Genomic DNA, 24,698 nt, shown 5'->3' on the forward strand with positions numbered 1-24,698 from the left:
GAAGGCCCGGGCTGAACGAGACGCTGTGTTTTTACGTCATTTACCAGCGACGAAGGCGGGCGGGGGAGGGGGGCGGGTGTTGTGAGCACGACTTGGTGGTGGCGGGGGTAGCCTGCGGAGGTGTCATGGCTGCTGCCGTTGAGCTTAGCCGCTCGAGCAGTGGTGACAGGAGTCCGGAACGGAGCTGCAGCCCCAATCTCTCCCAAGAGGTGCTCCGCGAAATCTTTCGCTCACTGCATAGCCTGGTGGGACAAGTGAGTGGTGGTCTGTGGGAGCAGAGCAGGGGTTTGGGAACTCTCCGGCCCCTCCCCCCTTTTTTCCTCTAGCGGAGGAGGCGGGGGGCTGCTTAGGGCTGCCGGGGACCGGGACTGAGTAGCTGAGGCCGGCGGAGGAGCCTGAGCCTAGCCGCGGTCGGGGTGAGGAAGGCCGTACGGGCTGGCGGTCCTTCTCCCCAAGAGTGAGAGGATAGTGTAAGTGAAAAACCTGGCTCCCAGAAGAACAAGCTTGGAGAGGGCGAAGGCGTAAAAAGCTTTGTGGGTTTGGAGGGTGCCTGGCGCTCAGCATCCCCTATCCTTCAGTGAATTTGTGATAGAAATTGATAGAAGTAACGGCCTGAGAGTTTTGGCAAAGCTCTCTCCGCTTTTTTTGGGTTGATTTGCTTTTAGGAGTCACTTGGTTTTCTCTTTCTTTCTTTCTTTCTTTCTTTCTTTTCTTTCTTTCTTTCTTTCTTTCTTTTCTTTCTTTCTTTCTTTCCTTCTGGTTGTTATGTGCATCTCTTACCCTTTCATATGGGGAGGAAAAATGAAAGGAATTAATGTAAATACTTCTTGCATAAAATTCGATGAGTTATCCATGATTGATAGAGTTTGCATCAGAACTGTTTGTCATTTAATTATTAGCTAATTTCACTGATGAATAGCTTCTGCAGAAATGTCCTAATAAATTGGGTTTAAATAAAAGTACTCCTTACACTATTCTATCGAGTCAACTATTTTGTTTCATGGAATAAAATGCAAAGCATATTACAAATGATAAACAACTTGAAAATAAGTTTGTTTGCTTTTACAAAGGAAATCTTTTGTATCTTAGACGGAATATTTTTTTACTCTAAAAGTTTGTTATGGGGTTGGTATTAGTGCATGTAGTAGGCACAGCAAACATTTATGTCGAGGATAATGTTTATGAAAACAACACCTGTCTGGTTTGTAAAAAGTTATTTTCAAAAGCCGTGAGTGGATGGAGAATTAATTTTTTAAAAGGTTATTTCAGTATTTTTAAAAATCCTAATATGTTTCTCCTTAGAAAAAGCATTACTCTAAGTTAAACATTTAATTTGGTCTAACGGAACAATTATTAACAGAATCTGCTAAAGGTTGTAACTTTTGAGCTCAGTTGTTTGCCGCCAACTTATTAAAATTTTTTAAAGACTTGGGGACATTAATATTTTAGTCTTATCACCCAAGACCTGTAATGGTTTAAAAGTCTGAGAACGTTTTCTGTCTTGGATATTGGAATTTTAAGGTTTATTTATATTTTAATGTCACGATGAAAAAAGTTTATGCTTACCTGTAATTTACAGTTTTATTTTCAGTGGTGATAAATTTTTTAAAGTAACATTAAAAAATAATTCAAACATTTCTTTTGAAATCTTTTTGCATACTGAATTTTTAAAACTCATTTACAGATTTTAAACATTCGCATATTTTGTGATTAAAGTTTACTTATGTCACCTGTCAAAAATATTGAGAGTACATATTTGGAAAGTTTACATGACACATTGAAGGGACCATCTATACAGGTGTCAAAAAATTAAATCATTGTCTCATCAATTAAATACTATTTTGATAATAGTCTTTATATTTTGAGATGTATTGTTTAAAGGGAAGAATGAAAGCCACAATATTATAATATTGCCCCTGGCAGAAATCACTATGTACTTTTGCAACAAGTTTATAGGATATTTTTTTTAATGTAAGTTTCAAAAAAAAAAAAAAGTAAGTTTCATATGCTATTTCATTCTGCATAGTATCATTATATTGTTGGCTCTCCTCAATAGGAAACATAAAATTGAATGTTAAAAAGTATCCCAGATTTCAAATTTACTTATTTTAACCTTATTACTTGCCACAGCATGCGCTCATTCTACCAAGTTGAAGCATTATTTATTGTTAGCTTGGAGTTTCATATTAATTTTTTACGGAAAATGCTTACTTAAATAATCCATATTAATGTCACACCAATACATTTTTGAGTGAATGCTTTACGTTTACAAGTTATAAAGGGTAAAAATGCATAGAATTCATATTACTAATAGGGAATTTGTTGAATAAATAGTTGGATATATTATGATAATTTTAAAGTTAATTTGTATCATTATGTAGTTTTCTTTAAAAAAACCAAGTGTCTTTAATTGTGCTTGAAAGGCTTACATAATTATGCTGAATTGAAAGGAGAATATGATCCCAACATTAAGATTTATTTTATTTGTTTATTTTCTTTAGGAAACTTGATGCTTTACTTTGGTTGAGGATTTGTCTGTGTTATCCCAAAACTCTATTTATAAATTTGTTAGGAACTGTAGATCTCTTAGAGGACTGTAGGAGTACAGTAATTAAATAATATAAACTAAGATTAATGCAGTAATCTTAATGTAAAACTTTAGTTAATATAATCTAATCTCTGCCAGGGTAGCCTATTTAAAATTTCTTATTTCTTTATAGTTGTCTGATACAGACTTTAAATGTTTCTTGTCTCATGGAAAAGGTGGTAAATTTTTGTCATACAGTATTCATTAAGTATACTGCCTTTTTTGGGTAACTTTGGATTTCTGGTTCTTTGTACACAGTGATTCATCTTTTTGTTTTATTAGAATCACAACTCATAACATCTGTATTTGAACTAATGTAATATTTGCCTTTATTTTGTAGAAAACATGACTTTTAATAAATGATTTCTGAAAAAAAAAATAAACTTAATTCTACCATGCATCATAGCTTTATAGTAAGCTATAAACACATGTCTCTAGAAAAGTTTATGAGGTTCATTTGTATTCACTTGAAAGCTTAGAGATGGAGGCTTTCACTCTAAAATTTTCATTGATTTTGATGATAATTTTATATTCAGGTTCTTGATAGTTTTCTGTTTATAATTTTATTCTAATAGGTCATACATAGCCAATTTATAAGTTTTATATGACAAGCCCCCTCACACAGTATTAGAAAATACTAGTTAGCAAAAGATCTAGCCATTCCATTCAGTCTCTGACCATTTATTTCACTGTTGTGGAGGAGTATTTGTTTTTCACATTCAGATTTCCACAGCTAGATAATAGTTTTTTATTTGAAGTAGATAAACGTGTTGCCATTTATCCCTAGGCTTTATAATATGTATGAATAATCTTGATTTTTAGATTATTTTAAAGTTGGTTAAAGATGAAAATGATAAAAATATGATTCAGAAACCATCAGGGTAATGATATATGTCAGTTATGTCTGTGTACATATTTAACAAAAAGAAATATTTGTATGAGAACTTTCATAAATGTGTCTGCCCCTTCTGTTTAATGCTCTGAGCTGGAAGTACTGAATAGGGCAAGCCTATTTTGGCCCTTATCCAAAGGTTTTAGATAATGAAGTATCAAAAAAGCCTCATGTTTCCATCTTTTGTGGATGGTGTTTCACCTGTAAGATGGTCCCATTACACAGACCCAAGAATAGAATTAGAATGAGATACCATTGTGTCTTTTCTATGAAAATTGCACCTTTCATGGCCTTTTAAAATGGTAACGAGGTGGAGCATTTTAATGTATTGTTAAAAATCTGATAACTTTGAGCTAAATAGTCATGTTACCCTAAAGAAATACTATTTTTGTGACATCCTATATATACAGCTTAGTCGTGTATTTTTTGTGATGTTGCTGGTTTGCCCCTTTGAAGCTTAACCTCAGAGATGATGTGGTGAAAATTACAATCGATTGGAACAAGCTCCAGAGCCTCTCAGCATTCCAGCCCGCATTGCTCTTTAGTGCACTTGAGCAACATGTTTTATATTTACAGGTAAATTTCTTGTTAAAAATGTTAAGTCAGTATTAAGAATGGAAATTAATTGTCGTTAAATTATAAGCTAGAGTATTTGTCAGTTCTGTCCTAACATTGTATTAATAGTGTTATCAATAAAAGGTTACTTCAGCCAGATTAGATCCAAATCTGTTAATTTACATAGTGATCCGAACAGTCAGGAATATAGCCCAATAGGCCAGTGTGGCTATGAAGATTGAATGAATGCAATTCTATTCAATTCTAGACTTGGACTGAAAATTCAATACAGTTGCATCTATGGTGGGTTATAATTAAGCAATAAGACACGGCAGGTGTGTGTCATGCTATGATAATGATTCCATGCCTTGGGTGAGTTTGGAGGCTCATGGAGTGCTTTCAGTGGTTCAAGAAGTGGCATTATCCCAGCATGACACATCCTGGAGTGTCTATTGCAATTAAACAGTTTCAGCATAGTTTTTAAAAAGAAAGTAATTTCTGTGACATTAATGTCTCATCTTAGTAAGTAGCCAGTCACTATTTTATCTTTTCTTAACAGTTTGAATTCATCCTTTATATTAGAAGTCAATGTTGAATTATTTATAATAGTATTGCAATATTTTTAATATTTCAGTTCAATAATTTAACAGTATTATGATCTTGCTGGTTTCCAATTGAACATCTCCGCAATTATAATTGTTGTAAGTTTGCAGTTTATCTCTAATCAAAATATAAAATATGAAGTGTCAGAAGGTAAGTGGGAGTACTGTTTGGATTGGTCATTTTACTGCTATCAAAATGTTACAAGGTTTCAGAAGAGTACTTGGTATAATAAACAACAAGCAAAATTATAGGTATGAAAAATAACTGGAACATTGACAAGTATTGGTGTGTTTTGATTAATGGAATAAACATTAATTTTCAGCTCTCTGTTCAATGCCTTTATGGGAAATTTTAACTCTGTTACATGTTGAAATAGTTAACCCTAATGTTAAAGGACAGAAATAATGAGCAATAGAACTCAATTGAGGCCTGATTATGGGGGGGGAGGGAGATGAGTAGTATAATTTACATTATATAATCGGTTTTTTGTTTTTTTTTAACCCCCTCTAGTATAGTGATAGACATATATCTCTTTTCAGCTGTGGATCTTGGTAGGTTTTTTTTTTTTTTCCTTGTTCATTTTCTTTTTTAAAAATTTAATTTCATGACCCAAGAAGATATCTTGCCATGTCAGGAAAAGCCTGAGTGTTCACTCAGCATAACACCTATATATTTCATGTCTGTGCTCTCTCATTCACTTTGGCCAACTGCAGTTTCAAGTGGAGAATCTCCAGTGATACAGTGATAATGCAGGGCTTTGCTGAGTGAGAGCACTGGCTCTCATGTTAAGGAGGAAAAATACTAAGCCTTAGTGTTCTGAGGAGGCATTTGAATGACATGTTAATTAAGTGGCATTGGTGCCAGAGGCTGAAGCTTTGATTTGGCACAAAATAAAAGATGAGTGACAGAATGATTCCCTCAAAGAAAATTTTAAATTTCCTCAGGTTTTCTTTCTTTCTTTCCTTTTTTTTTTTTTTTAAAGCAGATTTATACCAAATGATAATGGTCACAATAGCAGAGAACAGCAAACATTTACATGTGATCAGATGTATGTGTCCTGATATGCCAAGTTTTTATATGTAGTTAATTGGTAGTAAATATTGCATTTACTTAGTGGAAATTTGTATAAATATTAAATATGTAATTAATTTTGATTAGTTTGAACCTCTGCAGATGGAATTGTGTTCTTCTCAGCCTTTTTTAGCAAAACTTCAGCCTCTGATTAAAGAGGAGAATACAACTATTGTTGGAGAGATAGAAAGAACAGAAACAGGGAACAAGAATGAAGTAAATGCCAAATTTCCCATTAGTGACCTACAAGAGGAAGAAAAGCACGAAGATTGTGATTTAGGAGATGTGAAAAAGACACAGATCCATTTTGATCCAGAAGTAGTACAAATAAAGGCTGGAAAAGCAGAAGTAAGAAGGTTTTATTTGGGGGTGGGAAGAGTATGATTTTAAGTCTTATGCTTGAATTGTTAAAACATGCATACTTATTGTTTATAGATTGACAGACGAATATCTGCGTTTATTGAAAGAAAGCAAGCTGAAATCAATGAAAACAACGTCAGGGAATTTTGCAATGTTATTGATTGTAATCAAGGTAACTACCTGGAAGAAGTAAATTTTCATAGGATTTTAAGCATAGTTTTTAGAGTTGCTCTGATTTTTCATTTGTTTTTAAAAATGAACATTAAATCACACTTTAATTTATTTCACAGGTTTATTTAGAAACTAAGGCAACAGAAATTCTTTCTATTTAATAAGACTACATTGCAAAAACAGTTTTCGTTTTAATTATGCAAAAAATCAAATACAGACACAAAGGGGCTAATGTTTGCCACAGGTGAAGATTCTTTTAAAGTTCCTTTAGGAAATGAAGTATGGGTGACTGCATTGTTTAGTCTCACTAATAAGGAACTAAGCTATATAAATTTTGAGCCTATAAATGTACTTTTGAAACTATGTTAATACATAAAGTGAGCTTAGTAAAGTTAATACTCCTCAAGAGGGAGCAGTTTTCTCACTACTCCTTAGCTTTTTTTTTATTTCCTTAGCTTTTTGAAATGTTTTCTGTCACGATAAAAGCAATCTGTCATCAAGACTATGGTGTCTTATGCTTTTTTTCCCTTTCTCTCATAATGTATACATTTGGTGTTTTTCATCAGATTCTCCTTTTCCTCTCCACTTGATGCTATAGTGTATTTACAGATCTGCAGGTATGCTGCAGAATACAAAATACTGCATAGCACTGGTGTAGATCTTACTCAGGCATCCTAGTAATAATCAGAACAAGTAGTTCTTAGAAAAAATTATAGAGAAGAGTTCCTAATTGGAATGAACACTTTTCTTGTTGCCTGTAACATCTCTTAGCTAATTATTATGAATACAGAATTGTCAGATGAACCTAGAATTGACTCTTATGTTGGTGCACTGATTCTCTTAATAATGAAATAATACAGGCTCAAGTGGGTCCTAAATTCAGCCTTTTCTGCTATTAACATTATATATGCATATTTCTAGACTTACTGTATATTCCTGTTAGCTTTTCAGAACAGGTACAATAGTGGCAAAATCTCAGGTACAGTCCATCCAACTGCAAACAACCTATGAGAAAGGGTTTGTTGAGGGAGCAAGCACATGTGTCACTAATGTTATTCCTCTGTTCTCCCTGCTAACTCTATTATTATAAACCACCAGGGGATAGAAATTGACAAGAATTGAAATGCTCAGCAGGATTCCCTGGTCCATTCAATCCCTTGCTGGCTCAAAACAGTGCTAGCAAGAATTGCTGTGGAGAGTGACTAGCACTCATACATTCACTATCTTCACACCATGCTGAATTTCTCACTGATGGGTCAGTTAATCTATATACTTGGAATATAACTCTGGAATGGATGATAGCTTCTTTTTTTAACCCTTAGCCCCATGAAATGGTAGAAAGAGAATGGTGAAGTGATGGCCCTTTAGACGTATATTGAGGTGTCTCAAAGAGAAAGGGAAGAAAAAGAAAATGATTTTGTTTAGTATCTATATACAAAAGATGAATTTGGAATTATATTCATACAGTTTGATTTGTCAGCAGAACAATTAAGGAAACTTAGACTGAAAAAATATGAATGTATTGTAATGTGTTAGTGTATTCCTTTGACACCTGTCAATCTGACTTAAAATATAAACATCAGATTTATTTTTTTTTAATTCCATAGGGAAAAAAAGAATTTTCTTTCAGAATCTCTTTTACCAACTATTTATTATAAAATCAGGGGAGTTTTTCAGGAAATTTACATCAATGCATGGTTTACTTAATGTCATTTTAAATATTATTTTATATTTGAAACATTTTTATATTATGTTAACATTAGTCCAGTTTTCCCATGGGTTTTTAATTTATTTGTTGATACCTAATTTGAAGAAAATTATACTTCTCAGCTTAGAAAAAAATAGAACAAATTTTTACAACTTATTTTTCCAAAAATTGCATTTTTTGAAAAGAGCAGTCTGGAAAGAGATAGCTTTTGTGATTAGAGATTTTTTTTTTTTAAGATTTTATTTATTCATGAGAGACATACAGAGAGAAAAGCGGGGGGGGGGGGGGCAGAGACACAGGCAGAGGGAGAAGCAGGCTCCATGCAGGGAGCCTGATGCAGGGCTCGATCCCAGGTCTCCAGGATCATGCCCTGGGCTGAAGGTGGCACTAAACCGCTGAGCCCCCTGGGCTGCCCTTGATTTTTAAATGAGTATTGGAAACCTAGGTAAAGTGGAAAAGTATGTGTTATTCTTTTTTGTGTGGAGTTCTGAAATAAAAATGTATAATATATAATTAATCCTTTTTATTAGATGATCCCTAATTTGATCAGTAATATCAAAATGCTGTATTTTTTAATAGATATTTGAGTAAAAGTACTGAGTTCTTTTTATTTATATGATGAAATAAAGGGAATAATGTCTCTTTGGCTTAGAATTAAAATGCTCTCTATAAAATATATTTTCTCCAAAGACCCAGATGGTTTGGGGGGATATTGGTGTTTATTAAAAATTATATTAAGTTATGCCACTGAATGCTGATATTTTTCTGTATGTAAATCTGAAAGTTAGAGAAGATTACAGATTATAAATTTTAGAGGGTAAGGTTCACTATATTTTATCCTGTATAAGATGGTAATTTAATTACTATTATTTAAAATAATTCTCTTGTTAGTAGTATGTTAATTTGAATTATTGAAAGTTTATCAAAATCTCATTCATTTGAAGTTAAGAATATATTTAAACTTATACTCATCTGAATTCTCCTTAGAAAACAGTTGTGCAAGAACTGATGCCATTTTTACTCCTTACCCCGGATTTAAAAGTCATGTGAAAGGTAAGTATCCACTACATATCTTCATCATTGACAGAAGCTTATTGTAGATTATAAGCAAAATGAAATAGAAATCACCTTCCTGTCTAAATTTTATTTTTAAACAAAAAGTCTTGGCTTCTTACTTGGGTTGATGGTTAGATGGTCTTTATACAAAGAATATAAAGTACTGTTAGGGAGATAGAATTTCTGACTTTAAACCTATTAAATTTATGTTTCAGAAGTTTCTTATTTAGTTTCTAGAGTTGTGAATACATATGGACCACAGACTAGACCTGAAGGAATTCAAGGGTCAGGTCATAAGCCTAACAGCATGCTCCGAGATTGTGGTAATCAGGCTGTAGAAGAACGACTACAAAATATTGAGGCTCACTTGCGATTGCAAACAGGTAAGCAGAGTGCTTGGCAGTGCCCCACAGATAAAGAAACTCTAATTTATTGAGTCACAGAATTTCCATTGAGTACCTGCCATGTACAAAACATTGTTCTGATTGGTACGAAGATGAATAAGCATAGTCCCTACTTTCAAGGAATCTATGGTTATGTGTTTATGCTCTTCCTCCTCTTACACTTCTCACCAATTTGAGACTGTTAGTAGAATGGGAACAGATTCCAAATACTGACATTCTCAGTTTATTAAGTCTCAGCTGGAAATTAATGTAGTCTTTTCTTGCCACCAATTTTGTAACTTAATCACGTATCTCATTCTTATCACCCACTGTGCTAGGTACAAAATATTGGTAAGTGTGATCTTAGTCCTCAGGGATCTTTCAGTCAGGATAAGCATATAAATTGTAAATGCCATAGGGGAAGTGAACTAAATAATACTAAGTGCCAGTCACTCTCAAAGTAGTATATATGTCAACTCACTCAGTATTTAATAGTACCCCTGTAAGGTGTCAATGCTGCTGTTGTCAGATAAACTGAGTACAGAGGGCTCAAGCAACATGCCCAAGGTAGTAATCACAAATAGAAATCAAACCTCAATCTTAACTGGCTGCAAAGCCTGAGTCTCTCTCCCTGTTTAGTCACCAGAAGTCACCAGATGCTATTGATTCTTCTAAATATTTCTCAAGAACTACCTGCTTCTATCTACTTCCACAGCTACTATAGTTGAAATCACTGTGTTCTCTGCCTCAGACTGATGGAAAGGTATTAGCTGGTTGCTTTGCCACTAGACTTCTTCCTCAAGACCAATTCTCTACCAGTGGACAAATTACTTTTCCTGAAGTTCAAATCTGATCTTGTTATTCCCCAGCTGAAAATTCTTAGGTGGTTTCTTGTTACCCTTATATGCATACCAAACTTAGTACTTAACTCATTCCACAGATAAATACTAAGTTCCTACTATGAGCCAGGTGCTATTCTAGGCACTGAAAATACATGTGAACAGAAATTCTAGTACATAAATTATATGCTACATAAGAAGAGCTACAGATAAAAGCTTCACCAGGAGAGGATAAAAAAGGCTTGGGATAGGAGGGGATTGTAATTTTAAGTAGCATGATATGATCTACATTGATAGTTCTAGCCCCATCTGTAGGCTTCCCAATTCCCACTCATTTTGCTGTCCTCTGGCCTTTACCAAGGCTTTGACTATGCTTTCTCCTCCTGATCCTAGCCTGGTATGGATTTCTTTATGTAGTCTCAATAGCACCTGTTAACTCCCTATCCTCCTTTATAGCATTTATCACAATTGTGTGTGTTTAATATCTGTTTCCCTTGCTAGATAATAAGGTCTGTGAAAGCAAATTATCTGTCATGTTTTTTAACTTTGTACTTAGTGCAGTGTCTGGTACCAAACCAGGTATTCAAGAGTTTTTAAATGAACTATTGCTCATTTCACCTTTTCAGATAATATGCAAAGTACAGTGGGTACACAAAGTTATTGTTCAGCTCTTTACAGCAAGTCAAGAGATGGCACCCCTGGTGAAGTGACATTTGTGCCCTTGAAGGAGTAGTAACCAGGCAAGAGCAAATTATTCCAAAAAGAGGGAACATCATCTGTAAAAAGCACTGAGGCAGCACAAAAAATACAGTTAGGGAATTTGAGTCCAGTCTAGCTGGAGTATTTGCTGGATGGAAGTAGAAGATGAGACTGAGTAAAACTATGAGGGTAATAGGAGATTAGCATTAAAAATTAATCTCCTCACCCATAATAAATGGATTTTAAAAAACAACTGTATAAAAGGATTGATTGGCTTATTAGGTCTAATGGTATCAGGGCACCTAGGTGGCTTAGTCAGTTAAGCATCCAACTCTTGATTTTGGCTCAGGTCATGATCTCAGGGTCATGAGATTGAGCTTTGTAGGGTTCTGCACACTGGGCATGGGAGCCTTTTGGAATTCTCTTTCTTTCTCTCTGCCCCTCCACTTCCCCATCTTGTGCTCTCTCTCCCTCCCTCTCTCTCTAGATTTAAAAAAAAAATCTAATTGTATCAAGTAGTTAATTATGAAAAATATCTGTTGAATGCCTGCTATGTGCCAAGTGCTATTTTAGACATAAGGGATGCTAAAATGATATAGTTGCAGTCCCTAGTGTCAAAAACTTTATAATCTGAAGAAAGAATAATATTGAAGTGAAATGTTATAGGGGCTATGAAGGAAGTGTATGGTGGGGGCACAAGGAGCCTCCATGTGAAGAGATTGAGGCAGTGCTTCACTGATTTAGTAAAGCTTGAACTAGCTCTTAAAAGATACAGAAGTGAGATATATAGACATTCTAGGTAAAGGAGACAGCAAGAGCAAAGTCAGTTGAATAAGTTATTCATTTTACCTTACTCAAGAGCAGGAACGACCCAGAATCGAAGGTAAAAAACATTCTCAAAAAAGAAACCTATTCCTAGAGTTTTTGTATTTAACAAGGTGCTACTTTTGATATGAAAATTTGCCCATATGCTTTAATTGCATAATGATTATCTAATTATGTATTCATTCAGTCAGTAAATATCGAGCACCTGTGTGGTTTGTGAACTGATGGTTCCCAGATTTGTGCAGTGCACAAGCTGCACAGCCATACCCAATGAACTAAAAAATATTAAGCCCTCCTGGAGTTTATATTAAAGTAGAGAAATGGGCAATAAACAAAATATATGGACTATCAGGTAGTAGTAATGGTTTGGAGAAAAATAAGAGAAAGGATAGGGATTGTGGTGAGGTGGGAGGTTGTAGCATTATATTTTTTACAGGGTGGTCTGAGAAGTCCTTGGTGATAAGATAACTTTTGATCTCAGACCTGAAGTTGGGGAGAGCAAGCCTTGTGAATATGGAGGAGGAGGGAAGTACAGGTGAGAGTATTTGGCCTACTTGAATAACAGAAAAAAGGAATCAAGTGGCTAGAATGATAAGGGTGTGGAGACAAGGTCCAAATTGTGCAGAACCTTGAACACTACTATAAAGGCTCTGATTTTTAATCTGAGTGAAATGCAAAAGCTGTAGAAAGTTTTGAGCAGAGATATGACACTGACTTTTACATTTTAAAAGGGTCACTGCTGTGTTAAGAATAGACTATGGAGGGGCAGCCCGGGTGGCTCAGTGGTTTAGCACCCCCAGGGCGTGATCCTGGAGACGCGGGATCAAGTCCCACGTTGGGCTCCCTTCATGGGGCCTGCTTCTCCCTCTGCCTGTGTCTGTGCCCCTCTCTCAGTGTCTCTCATGAATAAATAAATAAAATATTTTTTTTTTTTAAAAAAAGAATAGACTATGGAAGCAAGGCAGAAAGGAGACCAATTTGGAGGTTGTGGTATCCATTGAGAGATGGGGGGTTGTAGACAGAATGGTCACATTGAGGTGCTGAGAAATAAGAGGGTTTGGTATATAATCGTAACCTTGAAATTTGAGTAACCTTAATTAAATTTATCTTCCCTCTCTATGGAAAGTTTGTTAGTTAAGAATTATGATTAAAGCTCCTCTTTTAACATTTTTTGAGGTTAAAAGAGAAAATGTGGCATGTAAGGAGAAATACAAATGGAAGGAAGTGGTAAAGACATAACAGCAGTCACTGAATTGAGCTGTTAGTTGTCCCTGTGCATTTTTCTCCTCACAAGTAACTATCAAAATCTATCAGAAGTATAAATTTTTCTATGCAGGAACTCTTCAGTAGCTTGTAATGAATTTAACATAAAACAAAACTAGCAATATAGGAAGCATAAATGGGGCTTGGGGAGAGATGTAATAGAATAATATGCCCTATAGTGTGTGATAAGAAAATGTGAGCTAAGAATTTCATTTTATTTTACTCTTGTTCATTATCTTCTCAGGCTTAAATATTTCCCATACCTCTGCATAAGTATCTTCTATGCATGTTTTTTTGGTTGGTTGGTTGGTTGGTTTTGTTTTTTTTTAAAGAGGGGGTGGAAGGGGCAGAGGGAGAGAGAGAATTCTGAAGCAGACTACACACTGAGCAGGGAGCCCCCAACTCAGGGTTGGATCCCAGAACCCTGATCATGACCTGAGCCGAAATCAAGAGTTGGCTGCTTAACTGACTGAGCTACCCAGGTGTCCCTGCATGGTATTTTAAGAATAAAAATTGTAAGAGGAATTACTCAATCGTATCTCAGATTTTTTTTTTAAATATATTTAGGTGGTCCAGTGCCAAGGGATATTTATCAAAGAATTAAAAAACTTGAGGATAAGATCCTTGAATTGGAAGGTATCTCTCCTGAATATTTTCAATCCGTAGTAAGTATAAGTGTCTTTAAATGTATATATATTTTTTATTTTACAATGCTTCATCATATTAACAGTTTTCTCATTTGCTACAGGCAAAACACTGTTTTAATAATTCAAAGTTGAACATAGTCATACGTAGGGGGTTACCCTCAAATTTAAAATTGTGATTCTGAAATACTGTACTATATATAGACTCATAATTTTTTTTAGAGAGGTATTGTTATATATTACCTAAATTCTCGAACTTCAGCCATTTTCATGGCATAATAAATGAGCCTGGGTAGTTGTCGATCCTGTCATTATGAACATGCTAGCTTATAGAACAAAGGCTTCCTCTGGGATCCTGCTATGTTGCTTATCCTTTGTTTCTTTAATCCCTCACTGTCCACAGACTGCTTCCCTCGACTCATACATGTTTTGCATTTCTCCTCCATACTAAACAAACATCTCAGTCTGCCACCTTATTTTTTTTCTTTACCTTAACCACCGAGCTTTTTGAAAGACTAGTCAATGTTTAATTCCTCAACTCTAGCATTCATTGATTCATCCTTATCCCCTTTTCCAAGGACTTTAAGAAACAATGTTTTGCTGATTATCAGCAAGTTTCAGACAAGTGATCCTGAGCTCATTGTGTTATTTTCCTCAGTCTTTTGGGGTGACTATATACATAATGCCTGAGGTTCTCTTTTTTTAAAAGCAGCACCATATTAGAAAGAACTAAAATAACGTGAAGTGAACACATTTTTTTGATTTATAAAACATTTAGTGAAAATATTACTCATGGGGCACCTGGGTGGCTCAATCAGCTAAGCGTCTGCCTTTGGCTCAGGTCATGTTCCTTCCGTCCTGGGATTGAGCCCCGCATCAGGCTCCTGGCTCAGCAAGGATCCTGCTTCTCCCTCTCTGTCTGCCCTTCCTCCCTGCTCATGTTCTCTGTCTCAAATAAATATTTAAAAAAGAAAGAAAAAGAAAATATTACTCATTAGCATGAATCCTTATAAGTAACTGGTGAAATATATTTAAAATTATTTAGATATAGCAGCAGTTTTTCCAAAGTGATAAATTGAGTATTTAGAGTAAGGTACAGAAGAGAAATATTTCCAGATGAAGAAGGCAGATTACATAACACATATGAGCAGTGAATCCCAAAGATCAGAAATTTAGAGAGTTTTAGTGATTTATTACTCTCATGAAAAAATGAGGTTTACTGAAGTTCTAAGGCCTGAAGCAAGGATTAAATGAGATAATATCAGTCAAGCACTTAGCACACTGCCTAGTACATGGTAAAATCTCAGTAACTATTAGTATTTATTTAGTTTCAGAAACCATCTATGAAGTAGCTGTATAAATGTGGCCTTTACTGGTCTAATTTAGAAGATTTCTTGGTTGTATTACATAATTACAAAGGTCTTTCCAATTTTATGATTATTCTTTGAATGTATCTTCCTAGAAAACTTGATAAAGATTTTATGCTTTTGCCTATGACAGTCTACTGTAAGCTGTTCCCATTCAAGCTGCCTTCATTAAGTAATCTGTAGGCAGATTATTTTTTCTAGTTCAATTTCATACGTTGTTAATACAGTTCTTGTTACAACAGAACTGATCTTACAAGAGAGTATCATAGTGTTAGATGCTTCCAGAGAGACCTTGCTCCTTCATTAATCTCTTTGATTTATGAAGCTTAACATCTACGTGTCATTGAACTTGGTTAACAAAAGAACAACCCTTCAAATCATAATCTTGTTTTGGGGGTCTCTTATACACAGCATAGAATGTTCAGAGTGTTTGGCTCTAAAGAGGTAGAATAGTCAGCTTATAAAGGACTTTAAATGCTATACCCAGAAATATAAAGTATTTAAAGTCTAAATGCTATTTGAGCAGGGAAGTAACTTTTGCAAGTTATTTAGATGATTTATCTAATACTGTTCTGGAAGATAAATGGGAAGGGAGAGACTATGAGGAGATAGTTTTATACTACCATAGATGTGAAGTGAGATCCTGGACTAAGTAAGAACAAGAAAGTGAGAATAGAAGACATTAATGCAAGAGACGGGGAATAAAGTTGACAAATACTGATAATTGATTGGCTGTGGAAAGATATATAGAGAAAGGATGAGTCTACTTTCTGATTGGAAAAATTATACCATCATTGACAGAAATAAGAAAATCCGAAGGGGGAGCTATTTGGGGAGGAAATGTGAATTTAAAGTCCTATCAGGTTATGCAGATAGAAACATCAGCTAAGCTTTTCAAGAGTAGGACCTATACTTGAGAGAATCAGGAGAGTCTGTGTAAGAGGTGATAGTTAAAACAGAATGGGTAAGAACTAAGACTATCAGAGGCCTGAAGTCTAGAACTTGGTGACTACCTAACTTCAGCCCCAGGAAGCATTACAAATATAAGCAGAATGGGCCTAGATGTGTTAGGTTGCCATACCTGTGATAAAACTAGTACTTTAAAAAAATACTTCCAAATCTATTAAACGGTATCTATTTGATTAGAAGGATCATTTTAGGATTAGTATTGGAAATGACATGTCCAAGTTAATAGTGAGCTACAAGGAAACATGAAATACTGAAAATGTTTAAATATTCAGATTAATTCTGTCCTCAAGTCCTATGAATAAATATGTCACAACACCAAAGGGAAGGAAGTCTCACACTCACTTACCCTTCCATAATAGAATGAATGTGCCATCCCTGGGAGCCACACTCCTTGCTTGAAATAGATCCAGCACTAGGAATGTCTTTGTACATAAGAGGAGTTATACACCCTGTAGAGGACATAGCATGTTATTTATCGCTTTTCCATCCCCATGCTGGGAGTACATGCATGGCAATTACATATTCTTACATATCTTTCAAAAGCATACAGAAAAGACTACATATGCTGTATAGTCTTCTAGCTTCTAAATTTAGTAAGGGAAAGTTGAGCCCATTAAATTTCTTAAGGATTGAATTTTTGTAGAAATTGAATTCTAGGGGATTCCTGGGTGGCTCAGCGGTTGAACGCCTGCCTTCAGCCCGGGGCATGGTCCTGGAGACCCGGGATCGAGTCCTGCATCGGGCTCCCTGCATGGAGCCTGCTTCTTCCTCTGCCGTGCACGCTCGCTCTCTCTCTCTCTCTCTCTCTCTCTCTCTCATAAATAAATAAAATCTTTAAAAAAAAAAGAAAAATTGAATTCTGAACTCTGAAAAGACTTTAACTGAAATGTGTTTAAATCAGATTAACATGTATGTGAATTCTTTTTTTGTTTATTTTAAGTTATTTATTTATTTATTTATTTATTTATTTATTTATTTGTTTATTTATGAGAGACATAGAGAGAGAGGCAGAGACACAGGCAGAGGGAGAAGCAGGCTTCATGCAGGGAGCCCGATTTAGGACTTATGCCGAGACCCTGGGATCACACTTGGGCCAAAGGCAGACAGAAGCTCAACCACTAAGCGTCCCATATATAGGTGAATTCTACACATTGGGAAGACTCATAGTTGAATAGAAATTGGTTATCATGAGTAACATCAAAGTGCAGCATATGAAAAGAGAAAAAGCTAATAGAAAAAAATACGTAAATTATATTTGGCTCATAGAACAAAAGTAGACTAAAAGTGAAGTTCTTTTCAGTTATGAAATAGACATAAAACTCCAAAAAAAAAAAAAAAAACAGATTCCCTTGGTGGCTCAGTGGTTTGGTGCCTGCCTTCAGCCCAGGGCGTGATCCTGGAATCCTGGGATCGAGTCCCACATCAGGCTCCCTGCATGGAGCCTGCTTCTCCCTCTGCCTGTGTCTCTGCTTCTCTCTCTCCTCTCTGTGTATTGTCATGAATAAATAAATAAAATCTAAAAAAAAAATTTTTTTTGAATAATAAAGTACATAATCCTTATGAGTATTTCCAAAGAATTACTGATTTTTAAATTATGACCTTTGAAACAGTAAATATAACATGCTTCACAAGTTCATTTTTATAACACTTTCCTGATTTTTAGCACTTACCACTTATATGTTTACACATCTATTTTTCACACTGTAATGTGAACCTCTGAAGGGCAGGAACTGTGTCTTGTTCATCTTTGAGCATATAGACTCTAGTAGGCATTGAATAAATGTATGAATGTACGGGGTTTGGCTGATAGTTCATTATTGGGTTTTTGAAGATGTGTAACTTGTTCCAAAGCACTGACTTGGTGGAATCTTAACTCCAGTCTATAATGGTAACTCCTGGTTCTAAAGGATAGGGAGAGGGAATTAATCTCCTGTAAAGTGTATGGTGGGCCCAAAATAAGAGATGGCAACTGGATCTGGCTGGAAAATTAAATTTCAAACATGTTTTGGAAGGCCTTGAAGGCCACACTAACCAGTTGCAATTGCAGTGTCACTGGTGCATAATTTTTTGAGAAAGAGGAGCCTATAATTTAGGTTCCTATCTGGTGGCATTATGAAGTCCGAGTTGAAGAGAGAGAAGAATCAAGGAAGATAGTTTAGGAAACATATCATTGTCCACACCAGGGAGAAATGAAGATCTGAATCAAGGTGGTGGGATGGGACTGGAAGAGAAGAAATATTTAAGAAACTACACTTAGCTAAGCCCCCAAAGACCACATTTTACTGTTTAAGTTACTGAATCAGTCCTTATTCTCCTGATTCTGATACTTCTCACTTTGTTTAATGATATAATAATAGTCTGATTGTTCAGTGACATGGAAACTATCAATATTTTACAGACTTAAGCTATTAGGAAAATAAGGGGAAGTATATTTTACTAATTTTTTTTTTTTACAAGGGGAGGTATATTTTAATCAGGTGTGTGAAAGACACCTCTTGGAAAGGCAGAAGACTAAGAAGTCTTCTGACCAAAATTAAACATTAAGCCCTAACTTTCCTATGGGCCCCATCACAGGTACCTAGCTCAGTTTGGCAAAGGAAGGAACCTGTTTATATAAGCACTTTTCCCCCATATTTAATAATTCCAACACTTTATGATTTCCTGATAAGAGGCATACCTGAAAATTCTTTGAAACACCTTTTGACACAAAGGGAAATGTGAATTTTTACCTTCTCTTCTAAATCTCAGTGGTTAGAAATGTTCATGAGAAAACTTTGCCACCTACACTGACCGTGTCTTTATCAAATGTATACTAATTTGCCATTCGGAAGTTTGGGGTTCTGTGAGACTAAGAAGAAAATCTACAAAAATTCATTTGGTCGAAGTTTAAAAGGCTCAGCAGCATGTCAGTGAGAATGTTGTCAGCTTAATAGACATTTTTTTAAGATTTTATTTATTCATGATATTTTATTCATTAAAAAAAAGACTTTATTTATTCACAGAGAGAGAGGCAGAGACATAGGCAGAGGGAGGAGCAGGCTCCATGCAGGATGCCCAATATGGAACTTGATCCTGGGACTCCAGGATCACGCTCTGAGCTGAAGGCAGATGCTTAACCGCTGAGCCACCAGGCATCCCAGTAATAAACATTTAAACTCAAACTGCCTTAAAACAGTGTGGAAATTATCTTACAAAGGAAGTTCAGCGTAGTATACCCTTCACGCTAATTGGCTAAATCAGGGTTGTCAGTTCTACTTGGTGTTGGCTTTTTCCCAGGCCAATGGCAAGACAGCTACTTTCAGGTGTCCTGTTCAGATACAGCAGTGTCCAGAAGAATTATATCCTTTGAGGGCTCTCTCTCAGAATGAGGACTTTTTTTTCCAGAAGCTCTCCCCCTTACTCATTGGCCAGAATTGGGCCCATGTCTGTTCCAGTCACTGACAGGACCAGGGTACGATCGGCATTCCCTTGATCACTTGGAGCAGTGGATAGCTGCTTGCACAATCACAATGATCCTTAATGTCACTCAAGGGTGTGTGTGCATGTGTGTTTTTTCACCCTTTGGCCAGGTACTCTAAATTGTGTTTTCCTCTGTCTAATGTTGCTTCACTTGTTCAATATCCTGGGATGAAAGGCTAGAAAAAAGGAAACTAAGTAAAAAGACCCCAGAGCATCTCCTTCCATAATTATCCTCATTAGAACCTGGGAATTAATGGGAATATGTGTATAGCTAGGGAGGAGCATGTTGCTTCAATGTTACTACTATGTCCTTTTATTATCATCATTTGGAGGGTACCTTCCAAGATACACGAAGGCAGATGTCATTGGCAGCTAGTGCCTAGTCAGGGTTGTGGGCTTCATTTCTGCCAGGGTACTCCATATTTTGTTCAGTACTCTATAAAGTAAAATTGTTTAGATTTTCTAAGCATTGATTACTTATTTTTTTACTTTTAATCTAGAGCTTTTCTGGAAAAAGAAGAAAAGTTCAACCACCTCAGGTAAATTACTGCATTCTCATGGAGGCTTCTGAAATAGTTTGATTAGTTTTATAATTCTCTTATCAAAAGTTCCTACTTTGGTTGCTTTTAGATCGTACCCTGGGGTTTAGCACTGGAAAAAAAGGGCAGCCTAAATTTATGGACTTGAATTAAATAATTTTATTTCAAGGCATGGAATGATTCAGATGGGCTAAATATAAAAGTCTGTCTAGCTGTTAATTGTAGCAGAATGTATCAGTTACAAAATGCTGGAAAATAATAAATGGTAACATAACCTCTGCTTTTTAAAAAGATTTGAGAGAAAGAAAATAGGAGGGGGAGAAAGAATCTCAGACACTTTTCCCCACCCACCCTCCGAATCCCACCTCCCCACCCCACCCTCACCCTGACCACAGAGTCCAATGCACTACGCCCACGGTATTTCAATCTCACGACCCTAAAATCAGGACCTGAGCCAAAAGAAGAGTCTGCTGCTTAACTGATTGAGCCACTCAGACACCCTAGTACCCACCCTCCACCTTTTAAGTAATCTCTACATCCAACATAGGGGTTGAACTCAGGACTCCCAAGATCAAGAGCTATATTCTCTCCCCACTGAGCCAGCCAGGCACCCCTCTTCCTCCCCCCTTTGCTGACACTACTGATGAGCAGCATCTAAATCATAGAAGGGTCTTCTTTGGCAGAAGTTGACTTAAGCCCACCACTCACTGTCCACAGTACTACTGTATTAATTAGTTGAATCTTAATTAGTGAGGTTCTGGTATCTGTTCATGGCAGTAATGTAAAATTAAAGTTGGGGAAAACTTAAACATTTTTTTAATTTATTTTTTAAGAGTAGCGTACTACTTACTTTTTAATTGTAAAATTTTGAGTAAATTTTTGAGAGCATCTGTTTTTTCCAGGAGAGGTAGTTGATTGCAGTTGATCCATCAAGAGAATTTCCAGCAGTTTATCTAATCCTAAAGTTTAACTTTTTTATTATTGATTATGAGAATAGTTGGTTAAAGAAAGGGTTTTTACAATCCTTTCAAAGTATAAGAGGTCCAGGAGAGCTTTGTCATTAGGAAAGAGAAAGAAAGAAATATTTAAATTAATGATATAGTCAACATATATAGTTCACTTTAAGAATTATTCTCGTGAAGGAAAAAAAAGATATTTACCATATTTTAAATAGAGTTCATTTAGCACTTTATCTGCATTAAGATACTTTAGAATCATTCAGCAATTTGTATTCTTATTGTTTACAGCAGAACTATTCACTGGCTGAACTTGATGAAAAAATTAGTGCCCTCAAACAAGCCCTGCTCAGAAAATCAAGAGAAGCAGAATCCCTGGCTACTCACCACCTTCCGTGAAAAACTCCTCTCATTCTTGTCATTTTACTTTTTTATATATATATATATGTAACTTACACTGCAATTAACAAAGTGGATATGTATATGTATTTATCAGTGTGGACTTCCCTCTGAAGTCAAGGTTTCTTTTCATGTGAGTTTAGCCTACAAGTTATCTTCAGATATTCCAGTGAATTTTGAAATGGTTAAGGTATTAAAAACAGCATTGTCAGAATGTATTCCCTTCTGTTTTAAAGGAGGTATTTGGAAATTGAAAAACTTAATTTGAAAGCATATCTGTGTGTGTGTGTGTGTGTGTACCACAGAAGATTTATTTTGAATAGTGATATTGAAAAGGACTTTATATTTGTAACATCAGTGTTAACCAATTTATTAGTTTAAATTAGTACTTTGTATTTAATAGGCATTCAACAAAAATGTATCAACTGAAATGAATTTTAAATGAATGCATACTTTCTTCAAATGTCAATTTTAATGTAAATAAGTAGATCCCATCTTTATTCTCTTAATGATTGTGTCCTTGAGGAAATTAACCTCTTTGTGCCTTAATTTCCTTATCTGCAAAATGGGATTGATCATAATAAAACCTACACTTGTCATGAATAGGTGAGATCATGCATGCACAGCTGGCCCAAGGGAGGTGCTCAGTAAATCTTAGCTATTGTTACTCTATAAAACCAAGACTGTCTTTGAAAGTGTTTAGGTATTACAAATAGTCCCTCTCAGCCTCACTTTTTTAGAATCCCAGTTATGTTAGGCAGTATATGTATTTCCATAGTTACAAATTAAACATTTAATAAGATGCAGCTACAGTCAAGGAGCAGATGTTTAGGTCAAGAACTGTTTGGTTGCAAGAATCAGAAGTCACCTAAAATAGCCTGTAAACAGGAAGTTGTTAAAAATAATCCGAAGTCTGGCATTTAACTGCAAGAAGTATAGCTGGACATAGTAGTATCTAGGAGGTCACCAACAGTTCATCTCTTCTCTGTGTCTCCAGGTGCCTCTTGGCTGTTTCTATGTCTAATTCTGTTTCTGTCCCCTACCTCCTTTTCTGCTCTCCTTCTTCCTGTGTGCCTCTTTCCCTCTGTCTCTCTCTTTGTTCTTTTTCTCTTATACCTAATCATCTTTGCGTCTGCTTTATTTTCTCTCTCTGATTTCTCTGAAGGCCTTCTCATTACTGTTTCTCCATATGGGGTAACATGTTAACCCTGTCTCCATAGCTTTGGCATTCATGCCTTTGAGTTGCCGTAGTGCATACTCTGAACCCAACTCTATAGAACCTCACAACTCCACTGACTGCTACTTACCTCTTGGAATCTTTTAGTTCTGCTCCTAAGACTGAATCTCACTCAGTGTGATCAGTGGTCTTTGAGTTGTGGCCAGGACCTCCTCATAGAAATATGCAGTATGAACACAACCATTTGCGGAATCCTTGAAAGTGGAGCTACCTGGTAAAAAATGGAGCTTTGGAATCATTCCCAAGAAGAGGATGTGAACTACTAGGTTGATTCCACTAACATCTTACCACTCTTACTTCTTCTCTGCAAAGTGACCCCTCCTTCAAGATAGTTTTGCCTAACTGTGATCCAGTATTACAGGTACAGCTACAAATTACTGCTTCTCGGTCTCCATCTGGTTATTGTAATCACCACCCTGCCAGAATGACCTCTGGGTTTACTGGTATATTTTACTACCATCATGCCAAAAATACAATAGGAAAAACATTAATAAAAATGATCAATTAGAAAAAGAGGTTGACTTAGAGGTAGGGAAGAAACCTAGAAAACAGGATCATATACTGGTCACTAGTCTGCCCCTAAATAAATGTCCTGAGTCTGTTTCTTGACCCCCTTAGCAATAGAATAAGTTATAAATCATGCCTGACAGTCCCAGAATCTGTCCATTAGAAGGATTTACTTTCCCCATTGTCCTTCAGGCCTTCTGAAGGACACTGGAGTCCATCATCTCTCCACTTTGGTAAGTATTGTCTGGGGCCAGCATCCTTTCTACTTGAGTCAGAACCTCCAGAAGAGACTAGGACTCAACACCATGTTGATATGAGTTGGTACAGGTACTTGTTCAAGACTAAGGTTCTGATGATAACTACCCCAGAATTTTAGTGAGCTTTCAATCATTGTCTTTCTGAAGTACATACTTGACTAAAAGGCAATGCCAGGAATTCCTGTGTGGGTAAGCTTCCTTAATTACCAGGCTACCTAATGACCATTCCCTCAGGATTTTTGTTAATTAAGCTCTTAGACCATTGTTCTTAATGGCCCTATCCTCAAGAGAACAAAGGAGGAAAAGTGGAAAAAGGTTTGTAGAACAGGAAGCACTTTTTCCACAGTCTACCCTAAAAATCCCTTCCCTCCACAGATTACATTCCACTCTAAGAAGTGATTTACTAGGGGCTGGGAGTTAGTGTGGGTGATAGTACTTAACATGATAAAGTTTATCCTTCCGGAAAGGGCTAGTTTCCCAAACGATATCTAGTTACTGCTAGATATCTTCAATTACTAGACTCCTGAGCCCTGAACTTTTCCAGATTCATAAATAGTATCTGTACTTCATCCTCAACAATCTCAGTAGAAAACACTTCCCTTTGTAAAATAGATACATAATTCCTACTATTCCCTGTTTTTAGCCAGACAACTTGGTATAGAAAACTTCACTGGGGCACTCATGTTTGCCCCGTCTCTGATAGAAATAAATTAAAAAAAAAAAAAAAAACTTTTCGCCATTGCATTTTAATTATGTCCACAGGAAATTAACACACTCCTACATTTTGACATTTGACTTTTTTTTTTCTTTTTTTTAAGATTTTATTTACTTGAGAGTGCAAGAGCATGAGCAGGGGAAGAGGGAGAAGCAGATTTCCTATAGAGCAGGGAGTCCGACATGGGATTCCATCCCAAGACTCGGAGATCATGACCTGACCCAAAGGCAGATGCTTAACTAAGTGAACTACCCAGGCTCCCTGACATTTGACAACTTTTAAATCTGAAGCTTTGCCTTTAGTGACATGTGATTTGGGTCCCAAGAGATTTTAGACAAGGGTTTAGCTATCTTGCTCTTACCTCCATGCTACTGGTTTTCTAGGGAATCCTTTTTGTCACTCCTGCCTTTACCCCATCCCTCTGCCTTGACTCCATAGCTAGTTCTTCATTTTCTCTCAGAGTCTGTTACTTGCAATCCCATTGTTGCCACTAATTTCTGTTTCAGGGATTTGTGTTCAAGAAACAGAAACCCAACTCTAACTTCTGTAAAGGGGTGTTATAAAGAATATAATTGCGGTAAGTTCAGCCAGGTTTTGTCACTGTCTCCCCCTCAGTGGTCATGTTGTCTGGATTCTA

At 36.1% G+C, this 24,698-nt stretch overlaps 1 protein-coding gene across 9 annotated transcripts; it reads left to right on the forward strand.

Annotated features, from left to right (window-relative positions):
- Positions 1-106: 106 nt before the first annotated feature.
- On the forward strand, positions 107-21,950 carry MBIP (MAP3K12 binding inhibitory protein 1). 9 transcript variants are annotated; one of them, XM_055309188.1, is made up of 9 exons: positions 107-254; positions 3,936-4,055; positions 5,811-6,056; positions 6,144-6,240; positions 8,935-9,000; positions 9,219-9,386; positions 13,580-13,677; positions 19,952-19,990; positions 21,238-21,950. In XM_055309188.1, exons 1-9 carry the CDS (start codon positions 126-128, stop codon positions 21,343-21,345), a joined length of 1,071 nt encoding a protein of 356 aa, XP_055165163.1. In that variant the 5' UTR covers positions 107-125; the 3' UTR covers positions 21,346-21,950. The 9 variants fall into 9 exon arrangements, with proteins under 9 accessions (XP_055165163.1, XP_055165165.1, XP_055165166.1 ...); XM_055309190.1 differs by having other exon boundaries at positions 21,241-21,950; XM_055309191.1 differs by having other exon boundaries at positions 9,234-9,386.
- Positions 21,951-24,698: the final 2,748 nt, after the last annotated feature.

Source organism: Nyctereutes procyonoides, unplaced genomic scaffold, assembly GCF_905146905.1.
Source record: "Nyctereutes procyonoides isolate TBG_1078 unplaced genomic scaffold, NYPRO_anot_genome, whole genome shotgun sequence".
NCBI classification, from domain to species: domain Eukaryota; kingdom Metazoa; phylum Chordata; class Mammalia; order Carnivora; family Canidae; genus Nyctereutes; species Nyctereutes procyonoides.